We start from the raw sequence: 14,471 nt of genomic DNA, 5'->3' as shown, positions 1-14,471 counted from the left end.
GCTATCTGAGGCTGCAGCTATACTGAAGCAGCATCAAAAGACTGACCCTGTTCATGATCAGGCTCATAGGTGGTATGGAGCCCAAATAAATACTCAAGTAAAAGTAGTGATACTTTTTTACTACACGCAGCATTTATCAGCATATGAATTGAAGATTGTGCAGCTCTCTTCTTCTCTTTTTGCCATTATTTGGTCTAAAAAAAACAAAGCACGTTTTTGAATGTAATATGATTTGCAAATACCCAGGAGAGTAAAGATCCATCGATATTTCACTGAAGTACATGTACCTGAGTAAATGGAACTAGTTACTACCCACCTTTGAACAGGGTTATAAACACGTCATTAGCATGATATGAAAAGCAGTTTTAGCCAGTGGCCTAACTGCAGCGTCTTTAGCCCCAGCATTAGCCACCCCGGGGAGGAATACGGTCCATTTTTAACGACAAGCAAGTATGAATATCAGACCAAAACAAGCGAACATGCGAGCATTTAAAAAATAGATGGCCAATAGTTTCAGCCTCTAAAAACAGCTTCGAATTTAAATGTGTTATGTTAAAAAATCACTAAAGAGGTTCCAGATAATATTACAATGGGTTCCTTTAACTTTAGCAGCAACTGGACATTATATAGAAGGTCAGCCTTAAAGGAGCCGCTATGTCCCACATATCCTCCATAAAGCCTGAATGAAGTTCCCAAACCTTCGCTCTGAAAACCAAACAAAGACTTTTAACACATTTTGTTCCACAAATTAACATCACCAACTCTTAGAGATGCAGAAGGTACAGAAACACTCGAACTGCGTTGTACTGCGTGTTTACATCGCTAATGACGCATTTCATCATATAGAAGTCCGAATTTCCAGCGCGCGCTCGTACGTGACTCGCGTACGTCACCCACGAGCGTGCGCATGCGGATCAAGTTCCTCGCGCGCTCTCTAAGGCGGGGCCCAGCGCTGCTGCGGGCTGGACTCTGAGCCAATGGCGGCGCCATAAATTTGCATAGCAGCGGAGCTCGCTGGGAAAAACTCACACTTCTCGTTAAAACACAAAGATTTGAACTGAAATACTTACGCCTCTTACCAAAAGAGTCACGTTCGGAGATAAAACAGGTTTCGATCGCACGAAATCCCGATTTGGTCCGTTCCTCATCGTCATCGTGAACACTGCTGGCGGGTCGGGATATATAAGCCGAGCCGAGTACTGAGGCTGGTGGATGTGAGGGCGATCTGGCTGCGACATCTGTCACCCCATTGATCGCTAGGGTTGATTCGGCTGATCTGGCTGGCTAGGCGGGTGTCCCCTTCCTCCCTCACCGCTCCATGAGTGTCCCTCCCGAAGCCCCGCGCTCGGTGGAAGAGGACGTGTTCCCGGCTGACGAGCGTCGCTGGTATAGAAGTAGCTGTCATCCCTGCTAGAACCTCCAAACAAGCTCAAGGCCCATTTGTAGGAGAAACGTAGGGAAGTCGAGCTTCAAGACTTCAGGCACATCCAAATGAGGCACTGCACGTGGCAGTCTGCCGTTCTTTTTCACATTAAACAATAAAAGGTTTTAGTGTTTGTTCACAAAACACAAAACACTGTCTTATGAACTAAATTACATTTATTACGTAACTAAATGGTTGAGGTTGAAAACAAAGTCTTTTGGGGAGGTCTGATGTGAAATGCTTTGTTCTTGAGAAACTCTCTGAGCCAGAATTCCTCACAGTGGAGGTGATCATGCCTTTATAACCTCCCTCACTATATTAGGGGAGCACGTTTGGTGGGAGATTGTGAATTTGGTGGTCTTAAATCAATCTTTTGGTGTCCTCAATGGTTTTTGGTTTTTGTATCCTTCATCGTTTATTTAAAACAGTAAGGTTTGATTAACGATGTGGTGTTTCTATGCAAAAGCATAGAGCAGAACATTCCATGAAAAGTTAGATTTTTCCAACTTTTGGTGTCGACCACATTGGTGGAATAAACCGGATGTTGTATTTGTGTGATGGATGCCTGACGTATTGTTGTTGATCTCCAGATGAAACTAGTATTGCACACAACAACAAAAACAGTGCAGAGCATCATTTCCACCTTAAGATTCAAGAGTTTTATTGTCATATGCATGGCAGACACAGGCAGTTACACTGTACAATAAAATTCTTACTTTGCTGTTCCTCCATTCAACAAATATAATCTTATTAAAATATATAGAAAGTATAAGAATATAGTAAATACACTGAATAAGTAGAAATGCACTAAAAACAAAAGTAAAAAAGCACAGTTATACACTCACTGGCCACTTTAGGTAACCCCCTTTTACCTTCAGAACTGCCTTAATTCTTCATGAAATACTTTCAACAAGGTGTTGGAAACATTCCTCAGAGATTTTGATTGTTTATTTGAGTTCCTGTTGTCTTTCTATCATCTCGACCCAGTCTGCCCATTCTCCTCTGACCTCTCACATCAACAATGCATTTTCGTCCACACAACTGCTGCTCACTGGATATTTCCTCTTTTTTGACCATTCTCTGTAAACCCTAGAGATGGTTGTGCGTGAAAATCCCAGTAGATCAGCAGTTTCTGAAATTCTAAGGCCAGCCCGTCTGGCACCAACAACCACGCCACGTTCAAAGTCACTTAAATCCCCTTTCTTCCCCCCATTCTGATGCTCAGTCTGCACTTCAACAAGTTATCTTGACCACCTCTACATGCCTAAATGCATTGAGTTGCAGACATGTGATTGGCTGATTAGCTATTTGTGTTAACAAGCAACTGAACAGGTGTAATAAAGTGGCCAGTGAGTGTGTGTGCAAAGTTGAAAGAAAAATAAAGTTGTATGTGCAAGTATGGAGAGCAGCGGTTCATAAAGTGCATGTCGCAGTAACAGATGTAAACAGCAGTGCTCTGACAGCAGCAGTACAGTGTATATAAGCTGCAGTAATTGAGTGCTAAGTCCCATCATTTTTAAGTGTCTAGCCTAAATAGGATGTTTAATGGTGCGACACAACAGTATCACAGTGTAGTCCAAGACACCATGCCCATATCTGAATGTAGCTACATACAGACTGTATCTGTATCTATTACTGCGATTTACAAACAACAGAAATATTCCAGGTGGCGTAAGATCCCATTATAGTGTTATGTTAATGCTGTTTTTAAAACTTTGTAGCCTTTTTAATAATCTATTCATTTGGGAGTTTATTTTGTAAATAATATGTTGCCAGACAATGTTTATTATGTTTTTATATTGTGTTCTCAAACTGTTAGTGAGTCACAACAACAGAACCTTCAGTCTTCATGAACTGGAAGAATATCAGGTTCAACGGTTCAGCCAAGGAAAGTGCACTTTGGACCCAACAGACGGAAATGATCAACCAGCATTACTGCCTGTCCTGAGGAACTGCCCCAAAAAACTGCTAAAATAGATTTTTCTGGAGGAAAATTGAGGCAAAGATTGAAATGTGTAATATATTTATATAACAGATTTGCCATAAGCAGTGCATTAACAGCCCCAGGGTTGAAGATTTCAGTAAATGGCAATTTTATATTGCGCCATCTTGTTACAGTTATATCGCCGACTACTAATCAGTCTGCATCAGTTTACTCACTACTGAAATATACAGTGAGTATACAGCACTGAAATTTGCATTGGCACTGATTTCTGTTCAGTGAATGTGCATACCTGAGAACTTGATTTGTAAAGAGGGATGTGAATTTCAGGGGGAGCTGGATCAGGTGCAACACCGGCAAAAGGCAAAACCACAATAAACGTTGTCTCTTCATGTTTTTTAAATCACTATAAGTATGGAGAGCCTTTTAAACTCATCTGTGTAGCTGCTAAACACACTATTAAAGTTATAAATTCTTAAAATCATAAATTAGTCTGCCTGCTACTGCTTATTCCACTACCTCATGTCCAGAAATGAGTGCTGTGTCGGTGCTGCACTGTCCTGTCTGTTTACTGTGTCTAATGTCTGTTTCATTTATCATATTTATTTCATTGTTTCTAGCTTCATTTTTTTTGTTTGCACACGATGTCTGCACATTTGCACTTTGTACTTTTTGTTCCTTGTTGTTCCTGGAGGAACATAATTTCAACGCACTGTGTACTTGTACATAGATGGAATAACAATAAAAGCCTCTTGATTTGACTTGAATATAGGCCATTGGGCACTTATTAAAAGTGCCCCCCCCCATAAATATAGCTTGCATTGCAACCAGAAACATTACAATTCAGTACTTAAGAGCATCCCTAATCTGGTGTTAACAAGAAGGATATACCCTTAGATATACACTACAGTGCTAAAAGTATTCGCTCGTCTACTTTCACACACATATGATCTTGAGTGACATCCCATTCTTAGGCATTCCACAAGGGTTAGGAGTGTGTTTATGGGAATTTTTGACCGATCTTCCAGAAGCGCATTTGTGAAGTCTGCAGGCCAGTCAAGTTCTTCCACACCAAACTCACTCATCCATGTCTTTATGGACCTTGCTTCGTGCACTGGTGCGCAGTCATGTTGGAACAGGAAGGGGCCACCCCTGAACAGTTCCCGCGAAGTTGCGAGCATGAAATTGTGCTGAAGCATTAAGAGTTCCTTTCTCTGGAGCTAAGAGGCCGAGCCTAACTCCTGAAAAACAACCCACACCATAATCCCCCCTCCACCGAACTTTACACTTGGCACAATACAGACAAGTACCGTTCTCCTGGCAACCAGGAAACTCAGACTCGTCAATGGGATTTCCAGATGGAGAAGCGTGATTGGTCACTCCAGAGAACACGTCTCCACTGCTCTAGAGTCCAGTGGCGGCGCTTTACATCACTGCATTCGACACTTTGCATTACGCTTGGTGATGTAAGGCTTGGATGCAGCTGCTCAGCCATAGAAACCCATTCTGTGAAGCTCTCTACGCTGTTCTTGAGCTGATCTGAAGGCCACATGAAGTTTGGAGGTCGTAGTGATTGACTCTGCAGAAAGTTGGTGACCTCTGTGCACTTTGTGTCTCTGCCATTTTATGCAGCCTAATACTTTGTGGCTGAGTTGCTATCGTTCCCAATCACTTCCACTTTGTTGTAATACCACTTTTTTGACAGTACAGTGCACATACATATGTCGCCTGTTGTTCTGTATGGGAGGCGATACGTCTGCGCGACCGCCATATTGGGGCGGTCCAGATCCGCTTGTGAAATTCAGTTATATTGAGAGATGACGAGTCTCAGGTTTAATCGGCCACGACTTCCTTATTACTCAACCAAAGTTCTTACTCGCCAGCTTCTTGTTCGAGTTTTCCCATTCCACCTTAAACAGTGCAGCAGGAAAATGCGAACAAGCAGCTGGCAAAAAACAACCTAACTTCAGGTATAACAAGATGCTCATTTTTTATAAATATCTACACAGATTAAGGAGCAAAATGACTGCTTACTAAATGAAATAAGCTTAATATAAAACCATGGCGGAGGGATACATGCAGGGTGTTGCGAGACAATTTCATCACCATTTCATATAGAAACTCAGAAGATGTGTGTAGGTTTTTATGTTGCAGTCTAGGAGACCCCTGGTTCCTATCGCCACCACTGTAAAGAAATCTGAGGGTTGTCAAGAAAATTGTCCATGAATCCTAATTATTAAAAGTTTTGTAATAATCATTAGCTTGGAAAGACATAAAGCAGGGTATTGTAAGGAAAGGAGCCTTTGTGGTAGGAAAACAGCTGGAAGGTCAGGGAGAGTGAGAAAACACTGCATGTACAGTAGAAGCTGGCTGGGAATAGGAAGACTAGCTGATAAGGGGTGGTAAGAACCGGTCTTTCAGCCAAATTAATAAGAAAGTGTTACAAACAACGGCTTCAGGGAGGACAGGAAGACCTGATAAAACAAGGCCGAGAAAATTAATAATAAAAAGAAATAATGGTTAACAGACATCTCAGGAAAATTAGACATATTGGGAATCAGAACTTGAGTCCAGGGACATTAAAAAAGGAGGTGTGATGAAATCACCCCAGGGAGGGGTGATAAACTCACCCAGAGGGATATAAAGTAAAATGTGTTTGTATTGTCTTTGCATTTTTGGAGCCACCTTATCAGTTGGAACTTAGTAAACGAAGAAAGCCGTTTCCTTCCTTTAAAAACTGAACCTGCGGCTGAAGTTTGGCTTTTCATCTTTCTTTGACTTTTTACAAGAATGCTTTTTTGACATAAGAGAAGAGACTAGATTAAAACTAAAACTTTAACTTAACATTAATGAATTAGTAACGCTTTTCCACATCGCCTGGGACTTTGGAGCGGAGGACAGAGGACGGGGTGCTCTTGAGTCCGGACAGGGTGTAAATTTCTTAATCACTAAAATTATCCAGAACTTTTGAAAAAGCGGCGGAGTTTCCCTTTAATACGTGTTAACCTAAAGCAGGGGGCGACCTGACCGCTCTAAGAACAGGTGGGCGGCGTTGACTATAAGGCTGTGTGTTTATTATCTAATGGTAACAGACTTGCTTAAGATGTTTCTAAATACAGATATAAGGGTAAGTTATCCGCACTCAAACTCCTTTCCTGTAGGTGGCGGTCGTGCGCTAAACGTTGTTAAACAACCGCCATAAGGAAGAAGAAGCAGCGGTCGTAACTAAGGCGCGAAATGTTTGGCACAGAAATGTGAATTTTAGGGTTTTAACGTTTCACGAATCTTCTGAATAACCTCTGCTAGTTCAGATCCCGCAGTGAGAGTGGGGAAGCTTTCTGCGGGTGAACTCTGTGTGTGTTTTTCTCCGGTTTTCTAGCGGAAAGACTGACCAGCAGCCAGTGTCTCCACACTGACCCTTCCTGAGCGGTGTGATGGAGTTGGGTAAGGACAGAGTGGTCGCCCTGGTGGACATGGACTGCTTTTATGTGCAGGTGGAGCAGAGAATGAAGCCCGAGCTGAGGAACAAACCCTGCGTCGTAGCTCAGTACAAGTCCTGGAGGGGAGGAGGGTGAGATCACTAGTGCTGAGCTATAAAGCTCTAGTTCACTTAATGAAACGTTTTTCTGTCTTAATATCTGCCTAATTTAATGTTCTGCTGAAAAAAGACCAATTAATGCATATTAAATAAAGTGGTATTGAATTGTGTGTTACATGAACGTGTGGAACATTTTCCTCTGTGATTTCCAGTCACTGACGTTGTTGTTGTTGTTGTTGTGTATGATCATTTTCAGTATCATAGCTGTCAGTTACGAAGCCAGAGCCCACGGTGTCACTAGAAATATGTGGGCAGATGACGCTAAGAAACTGTGTCCAGATCTTCAGGTGGCTCGAGTGAGAGAGTCTCATGGAAAGGCTGATCTTACCCAGTAAGCTCCCATGAGTTTTCTGTCCACCGAGTTCTTTCCCACCGCAGCGTTCAGCAGCTTGAAGCTTCTCTTTGTGGACAGTTACAGGGAAGCCAGCGTGGAGGTGATTGAGGTGATGTCCCGCTTTGCGGTCATTGAGAGAGCCAGTATTGATGAAGCCTACATGGACCTCACTGCCAGTGTACAGGAAAGACTGAAGGACCTGAGGACTGAACGGATCGAACCCCACCTTCTGAAGACCTCTTACGTCCAAGGCTTTCCTCTTAGCACCGCAGAGCTTTCACAAACTGGAGATGTGTTCGTGGACAAAGGTGTGTTATCAGTATCATGTGGAAAATGGTATTTTGACCGATTGTAGACTGTTTCTCAGAATCTAGAGCCTCAGTTTTCCCCACAGTATTTCCCTTTTTCTTAAATGTTGATCATTCAAGGCACATTTTGAACCTAAAGTTTGTTTCTGTACTTTTGTGCTGGAGCCACGTGACTAATGTACATTACAAGTAATAGCTTTTATCAACCGAAGAGAGAGGTACTGATGTGGCGGTTGTGGTCCGATGTCAATATGCAGTATTTTTCATGTATCTGCTGATGCTGATACGTAGGCATTCATAAATAGTAGAGATTGGGACTACAGCCACCTGGATCAGTATTATATTACATTATAAAATAACACAATTGCACAAACTAAAATTTTGTAACTTTGAAATAGAAACTGCATAATAATTATTCTTAAAGTTATTAATCCCAATTAGTGCAACATTTAGTCAGTTGAACGGTCAAAAGACAGCAGCATGTCAATGATTTCAAACTTGGGGGTCATTTTTTGAAAATACAAATTGCATTTTCTCCAAAGTAACTCAGACTTCCTCACATGGTGAGGAAGCACTCGGGTAGCTTTTTTTTTGGCATTGTTAAAGGGAAAGAACCCAGACTTTTTTTTTGTATGGTTTCTGTCACGGATTCCAAAATGGCAAGTGAAATAGTTTATCTGTTATTAAATATGTAAGTCTTAACAATCAAATATTAAAAAAGGGAAATCACAAAAGCAGTGAACACAGCAGAAGGAACCTCAACCAAAAGATGTTTTGATTGTATAAGTTCAGCAACAAACAGTAAAATTCCAAGCGTAGTGTGCTTTACATATGACATTACATCCTCAAACTGTGCAGCTTTTGGGTGTTTTGCCCCAAACTGTTCCCACAGAGTTGGGAGCATGAAATTGTCCAAAATCTCTTGGTGCTGCAGCATTAAGAGTTCAATCAATGGAACTAAGGGGCCGAGCCCAACTCCTGAAAAACAACCCCACACCATAATCCCTCCTCCACCAAACTTTACACTTGGCACAATGCAGTCAGACAAGTACTGTTGTCCTGGCAACCGCCAAACCCAGACTCGTCCATTGAATTGCCAGACACAGAGGCATGATTCATCAATCCAGAGAACACGTCTCCACTGCATTGCGCTTGATGATGTAAGGCTTAGATGCAGCTGCTCAGCCATGGGGGAAATTGTGCAAAATATTTTAGTGGAAGAGGAAGAGAGCAAAATAACATCTGTTGCTGTTTGTAGTTGCTGAAGTTTCACTGATACTCCTCTTATCTGTATATATATAGAGAAAAAGAGGTCTCTGGGTCTGCAGCAGTGGCTGGACACGCTGCCCCCCTGTTCTCAGATGGACTGTGCAGAGCTGTGGTTGGCTGTGGGGGCGCTGATAGTGGAGGAAATGCGGGCCGCTGTGGAGGAACACACTGGGTTCCGCTGCTCTGCAGGCATTTCTCACAATAAGGTGACCGCTTTACTTTTTGGAAACAGTTGAAGATTCACAGCACATTTCTTTGTAGTTCTGAAAACTGTCAACATGTAGCCTTAAGTGGAAAAACTCTGATTGCAGGTATTGGCCAAACTTGCATGTGGCCTCAACAAGCCCAATCGACAGACCATCCTGCCTCTAGGATCAGTATCCGAGCTCTTCAGGACTCTGCCCATCAGTAAAATGTATGATTCTTAACAAATAAGACTGTCTGGTTGTACGAAGTCGCAATGTGTGATGGAGCTGTGTGGTTGTCTTTCAGTCGTAACCTGGGAGGAAAGCTGGGGGTTTCCATCACAGAGACTTTAGGGGTGGAGAACATGGGAGAACTAACAGAGTTTACACGCTCACAGCTGGAGGAGAACTTTGGAGAAAAGACTGGGTAAGAGCTACTAGGCAAAGGGATTGAGTCTGTGATGTCAGAGGAAATAGCCACAGCACTGATGAGTCCAGTCAAGTGAGCAGAAGGAAAAATACTACTATAATACTAATAATTGGATAAAGTATGTGAGACCTCCTTGTTTTTGAAAGGACCATTCAACCCTTGAGCTCAAGCAAAAAATCAAAAAGAAAATGAGTCAACCCTGCCCTCTAAACGTACTAAAGCACCAAGCCAGAAGTTCTGGTGTGTTATTTTATTTATTTATTTATTTTAATTTTTATTATAAGACTTATGATCTGTCTTGACAAATGACCTCTAAAGGATGAATATTAACTTTCTTAAACACTGATTAAACTAAAATTTTACTCTGTCTGTGATTGCAAATTCCACTGATTCCACACTTAACCTTGACGGCGAGACTGTTAAACCTTCAAATGTAGTTTGTAACATAGGTGTACGTTTTGATCGTGTCCTTTCTTTAGAACCTCATATTAGCTTTCAGTTCAAAACACCTTTTTTTTTTCATCTCCTTAATGTTGCTCATCTTTGCTTCTTCCTCTGCATGAAAGATAATGAAACTCTCATTCATGCTTTTATATCATCTTGCTTAGATTCTTGCAACTGCCTTCCCATTGGTGTCCCAAACAAAACCATCTGCCCTCTTCAGTATTTGCAAAACTCAGCTGCTAGAACACTCTCTATCCCCCTCTCTCTTTCTCTCTCCCTCTAAAATCAGCTCATACTGCCCCAACTCTGGTTATCTGTCCTGCTTCACATCCAGTTTAAACTCCTCCTGCTAACATACAGATGGCCAACACCAGATTATCTTGAATGAGCGCCTGCATCTATAATGCCTGAACACTCAGGTCTTCTGATACAGGTTGTTTATCTGTCACAAAATTTAGTCTGGTCACTGCTGAAATCAGATCTTTCAGCATCATGGCCCCCAAACTATGCAACAAATTAAAATAATCTCTTAGGACTGTCCCTCCCTTTCTTCCTTCAAAGGTCAACTTAACACCTACCTTTTTCTCCATATTTTCATCCTTCTGCTCACTGTTTTTTCTTTATGCCTCTGTAATGCGACTGTAAGGAGCTGTATAAACGTAACCTCCTTCTTCTTCTGATGATTCTTATTATTTATGTGGATTTACCTGAACCCAGTGGATGAAACATAATCCATTTTTGCAATGTAAACATATGATTGGGAAAGTTAACACCTGTTGAAAATAGCTGGGGTTAGCGTAAGTAATTGCGATCAGCTCAAGTAATTTATTAAATTATTATGTATTTATTGTGACAGGCCTGTGTATAGACTTTGCCTATTCTGCTCTGGCGCCACACCGGCCTGATATAAAAGACAGTATAGTTTCACAGGTAAATGAAATCAGATCAATATCTGTACGCGAAAGCTGCATCTGAAAAGGGCGAATGTAAACGTCTTGTCTTAATTGGATCACAGTAGAACTCATATAAACAGGGACTAACTAGAGGTGCACCGATTCTACTTTTCCCCTTCCGATAGCGATACCTGATCCTTTACTATCAGCTGATACAGAGTACCAATACTAATACTAACTCTATCTAACCTAACTCACATGTGTCCTGATATTTATACACTTATGTTTTCTCAAATATTTTATTTTGGTGAAATCTATGTTCATCACAAATAAAACAAACTCTTTCACTAGATGGGATTTATATGTTGGATTATGTTTATTAGATGCTTCAAATGTTATTCTTATTTACTGTATATATTTAGTACTAGCTGTTACATAATTGGTAATAAGAACCATGTTTAACAACTTGCGCAAATGTAAAATATCTATTTTGCAGAACAGTTAAAATCAGAGCTGAACAATATACAAAGAAACCTGTGGTGTTTACACAGCAGCTTCTTTGGCTCAAAAACTGAATTTTGTTTCAGATCCAAATTTCTCGAGTCATTTCACTTGTGCGTCTTGTTCACTTGTGCTGCATCTCTGAGCGCCACTTTAGTAAATATCACCATCTTTCACGGTGTCAGTATCAACAACTTTTGAGTGTTTTTTCTGGCTTGGTTGAAGCAACAGAACGATACAGGTGACCGATGGAGGTGCGCTACAGGCGAGCTAGTGGACACACAGGCTCTGCTAGTGGGCTGCTATGCTAAAGGCTAAATTGAGGTTAAATGCTATCGTTGCTCCAAGAGGCCAAGGGTTCTTTCTGCTCTCTTAATAACATTAACGCAGACTGTAAGTAACCACACAGTGGTAGCTCAGCCGTTCAGGTAAGCAGCTCCTTTAGCGTGTTTTTCTCACCAAATGCTGCTAACCGCTGCTAGGCCTTACCTTAGTAAATGTGTGAGGCTGTGTGGATGACTTGAATCAAATGTTATGTCGTCCTTCAGGCAGTGGCTGTATGACTTGTGCAGAGGGATTGAGTTTGAGCCGGTGAAGCCCAGACAGCTCCCCAAATCCATCGGCTGCAGCAAGAATTTTCCAGGAAAGACTGCTCTGGCTACAAAAACTCAGGTAATGATTCTGTTAATGTATAATACAGCATATCCATTATTTACACAGCCTGATTTTCATGCACTCTTCATCTCTTTCCCCTTTCTCCTTTTCAGGTCCAGCACTGGCTCCACCAGCTCGCCCTGGAGCTGGAGGAGAGACTAAATAAGGATCGCGATATGGTAAGAGCTGTTCTGTAGAAGCTTTTTCATATTCAGTCTGTCCCACCATCTCCTGTCATACAGATGTCTTTAATCCTTACTCTGTAGAACAGTCGGGTGGCCAAGTTGCTGACCGTGGGTGTCCGTCAGGCTGGAGATAAGAGGCCGTGCAGTTTCTCCCGCTGCTGTGCTCTGGCAAGATATGAAGTCTCTAAAATCTCCGCTGACAGCTTTGCCATCATTAAGAGCCTCAATATTGCAGGCAGCCATCAGGAGGCGTGGTGAGTACTTACTCCTTATACCTCCTAAAGGAAGTAACATAAACATACTAACAGTGCAAATTAGGAATGAAAGATGTAAAAGGGGTGTAAGGTATTGAATGCGTTCTTTAATCAGTAAAAGGCGTGTTCATTTTAGTTTCAGTTTGAAAGATTTCAGTTCAAAACAATTTTACAACCAATAATTAATACTTTAAAATACCTTTTTTTTAGATGATACTGGTAACCTGTTTTTGGATTTTAAGTGCACTTTATCCATATTCCACATATGAAGGATCAAAATGCTATTATTAGTTATATATTATTATTATTATATTAAGAGTTAAGCGGATTGGGTCTTTCACATAACAGGAAATCGGGTGTTACGATTATTTATACATGAACAAGCCACCGAGGGGCTGCTTGACAGGTAATACAAAAATGTACATGTCCAACAAGATAAGGTATTTATGAAACATTTTTTTAAATGCAATTATTTGTCAACAAAGATTCATAAGAACATATACATACAGGGCAATTTCCTGTCCTGTAAGTATACCACATCATGTGACACTAGCTTTCCTGTTCAGCAATCAGCCTTTATTTAAACCTTTGAGTACATTGAGGTTGACCCTCATTTACAGTGTAGTTGAGCATTATACATAAAAACAAGGTATTGTTCCCTGAGCCCAGGTTTTGGCCTGAAATCCAGTAGCTGATGCACCTTGTATGCCTTTGTTTGTCCTCACAGGTCTCCAGCCCTCACCTGTCTCCATCTGTCTGCCAGCAAGTTCAGCGAAACATCATCAGGAGGAATTGCCAGTTTCCTCAGCAGTGATGTGGCAGCAACACAGTGTCTCCAGGCCCCCACTCAGTCGCCATCTAAAACAGAACCAGCAGCTAAGAAGCCAGGGGCCATCCAGACCCTTTTCCAGAAATCTGCTGAAAAGAAGAAGGCAGAGAGAACCTTGAAAAAGGAAGAACTTAATGACCCTGCTTCATCTTCCTGTGCTCCTCTTTTGGAGAACGGCTCCAGCCCTTCTGCTCAGAAAGCAGCAGGAGGGTCTAATACTGCGATTTCATCTTTCTTCCAGAGGAAGAGTTTGGAGAAAAACACGGAGGTGGTGAACGGGAACCCACATAGCAAAGAGTCTGACTGGGTGAAGGAAAGCACTGCTGGCTCAGACAGGGTTCTTCAGGGTTCTTCAGGAGGGTCGTACTCCTCATCTACAGAAACTGTACCGGATGATACAAGCCGTCCTGAACGCTCCGGCTTTAAAGACACAAAAGAGGATTTTCACACTTGTGAACGCTGCGGACAAGAAGTGTTGATGTGGGAAATGCCAGAACACACTGACTATCACTTTGCTCTGGATCTGCAGAACTCCTTCTCCTCCTCATCGTCAACCTCTGCCTCCTCCAGCGACGCCCTCAGGGCTGGAACACCCCAGTCTTCACGTGGAAAGAGCAGGTCCAAAACCCAGGCTGGACCACAGGCAAAGAGAGTCAAAGCAGCGGATGGCGTCTCCACTCTGGATTCCTTCTTCAAAAAAGCTTAACCTTAAAGAAAAAAGAGCCACAGAGAGAGTTACTGCCAGAGCACTTTCTTAGGCAGTTTTACATTGTCGTGTGTTTTGTTACTGTTTTGTTTAGACTGGGGAAAATGGGGAAGGCATGTGACCGACTATTCCTTTGAAAGCACTGAAAAACTGCAAATTTGCAAAAACATGAGAATATTAAAGTGAAGCCTCTTAAAAACTTTTAAAACATTTTAAAAAGATCATGTGGATGTCCTGTTTTTGTAATGTGTAAGGGTTGTGATTCTTATGTGCTGTCACTAGGAGGCACAGCATTTCAACTCGACTGCGGCAGCCCTGAGTTGGCCCTTAAGGATGTTTGATCTGGCCTCCCAGAAAGTTACATTAAAGGGGGCATTTCACTGATTATTGTTTAAAAATTCTAAAGAAACAATAAAGTGACAGTTTAAGTGACAAATAAGACAGTTTTACATTGCTATATTTTCTCAGACTGGAGAAAATGAGCAAATAGGCATGTGATGGACTATTGCTTTGAAA

At 41.8% G+C, this 14,471-nt stretch overlaps 1 protein-coding gene across 2 annotated transcripts; it reads left to right on the top strand.

The window, feature by feature from the left end:
• The first annotated feature begins 6,474 nt into the window (after window positions 1-6,474).
• polh (polymerase (DNA directed), eta) lies at window positions 6,475-14,174 on the top strand. Of its 2 annotated transcripts, none has more exons than XM_017694101.2 (11): window positions 6,475-6,492; window positions 6,745-6,936; window positions 7,160-7,294; window positions 7,376-7,605; window positions 8,908-9,080; window positions 9,186-9,289; window positions 9,367-9,486; window positions 11,876-11,999; window positions 12,095-12,160; window positions 12,248-12,420; window positions 13,148-14,174. In XM_017694101.2, the coding sequence occupies exons 2-11, from the start codon at window positions 6,800-6,802 to the stop codon at window positions 13,953-13,955; spliced, it is 2,070 nt and encodes a 689-aa protein (XP_017549590.1). In that variant the 5' UTR covers window positions 6,475-6,492; window positions 6,745-6,799; the 3' UTR covers window positions 13,956-14,174. The 2 variants fall into 2 exon arrangements, with proteins under 2 accessions (XP_017549590.1, XP_017549589.1); XM_017694100.1 differs by lacking the exon at window positions 6,475-6,492 and adding an exon at window positions 6,529-6,619.
• The last annotated feature ends 297 nt before the right edge of the window (window positions 14,175-14,471 follow it).

The sequence above is a fragment of the Pygocentrus nattereri genome, chromosome 5, assembly GCF_015220715.1.
Source record: "Pygocentrus nattereri isolate fPygNat1 chromosome 5, fPygNat1.pri, whole genome shotgun sequence".
Lineage (NCBI taxonomy): Eukaryota > Metazoa > Chordata > Actinopteri > Characiformes > Serrasalmidae > Pygocentrus > Pygocentrus nattereri.
The sequence above is the reverse complement of the archived record's forward strand: the minus strand, read 5'-3'. Positions and strand labels throughout refer to the sequence as shown.

Excerpts from the sequence above, each read along its gene's own strand:
- polh (XM_017694101.2), top strand. The coding sequence starts at position 6,800 with ATGGAGTTGGGTAAGGACAGAGTGGTCGCCCTGGTGGACATGGACTGC. Across the intron at positions 7,295-7,375 it reads GGAAAGGCTGATCTTACCCA|TTACAGGGAAGCCAGCGTGG; the intron begins GTAAGCTCCCAT and ends CTTTGTGGACAG. Across the intron at positions 9,081-9,185 it reads CAGGCATTTCTCACAATAAG|GTATTGGCCAAACTTGCATG; the intron begins GTGACCGCTTTA and ends CTCTGATTGCAG.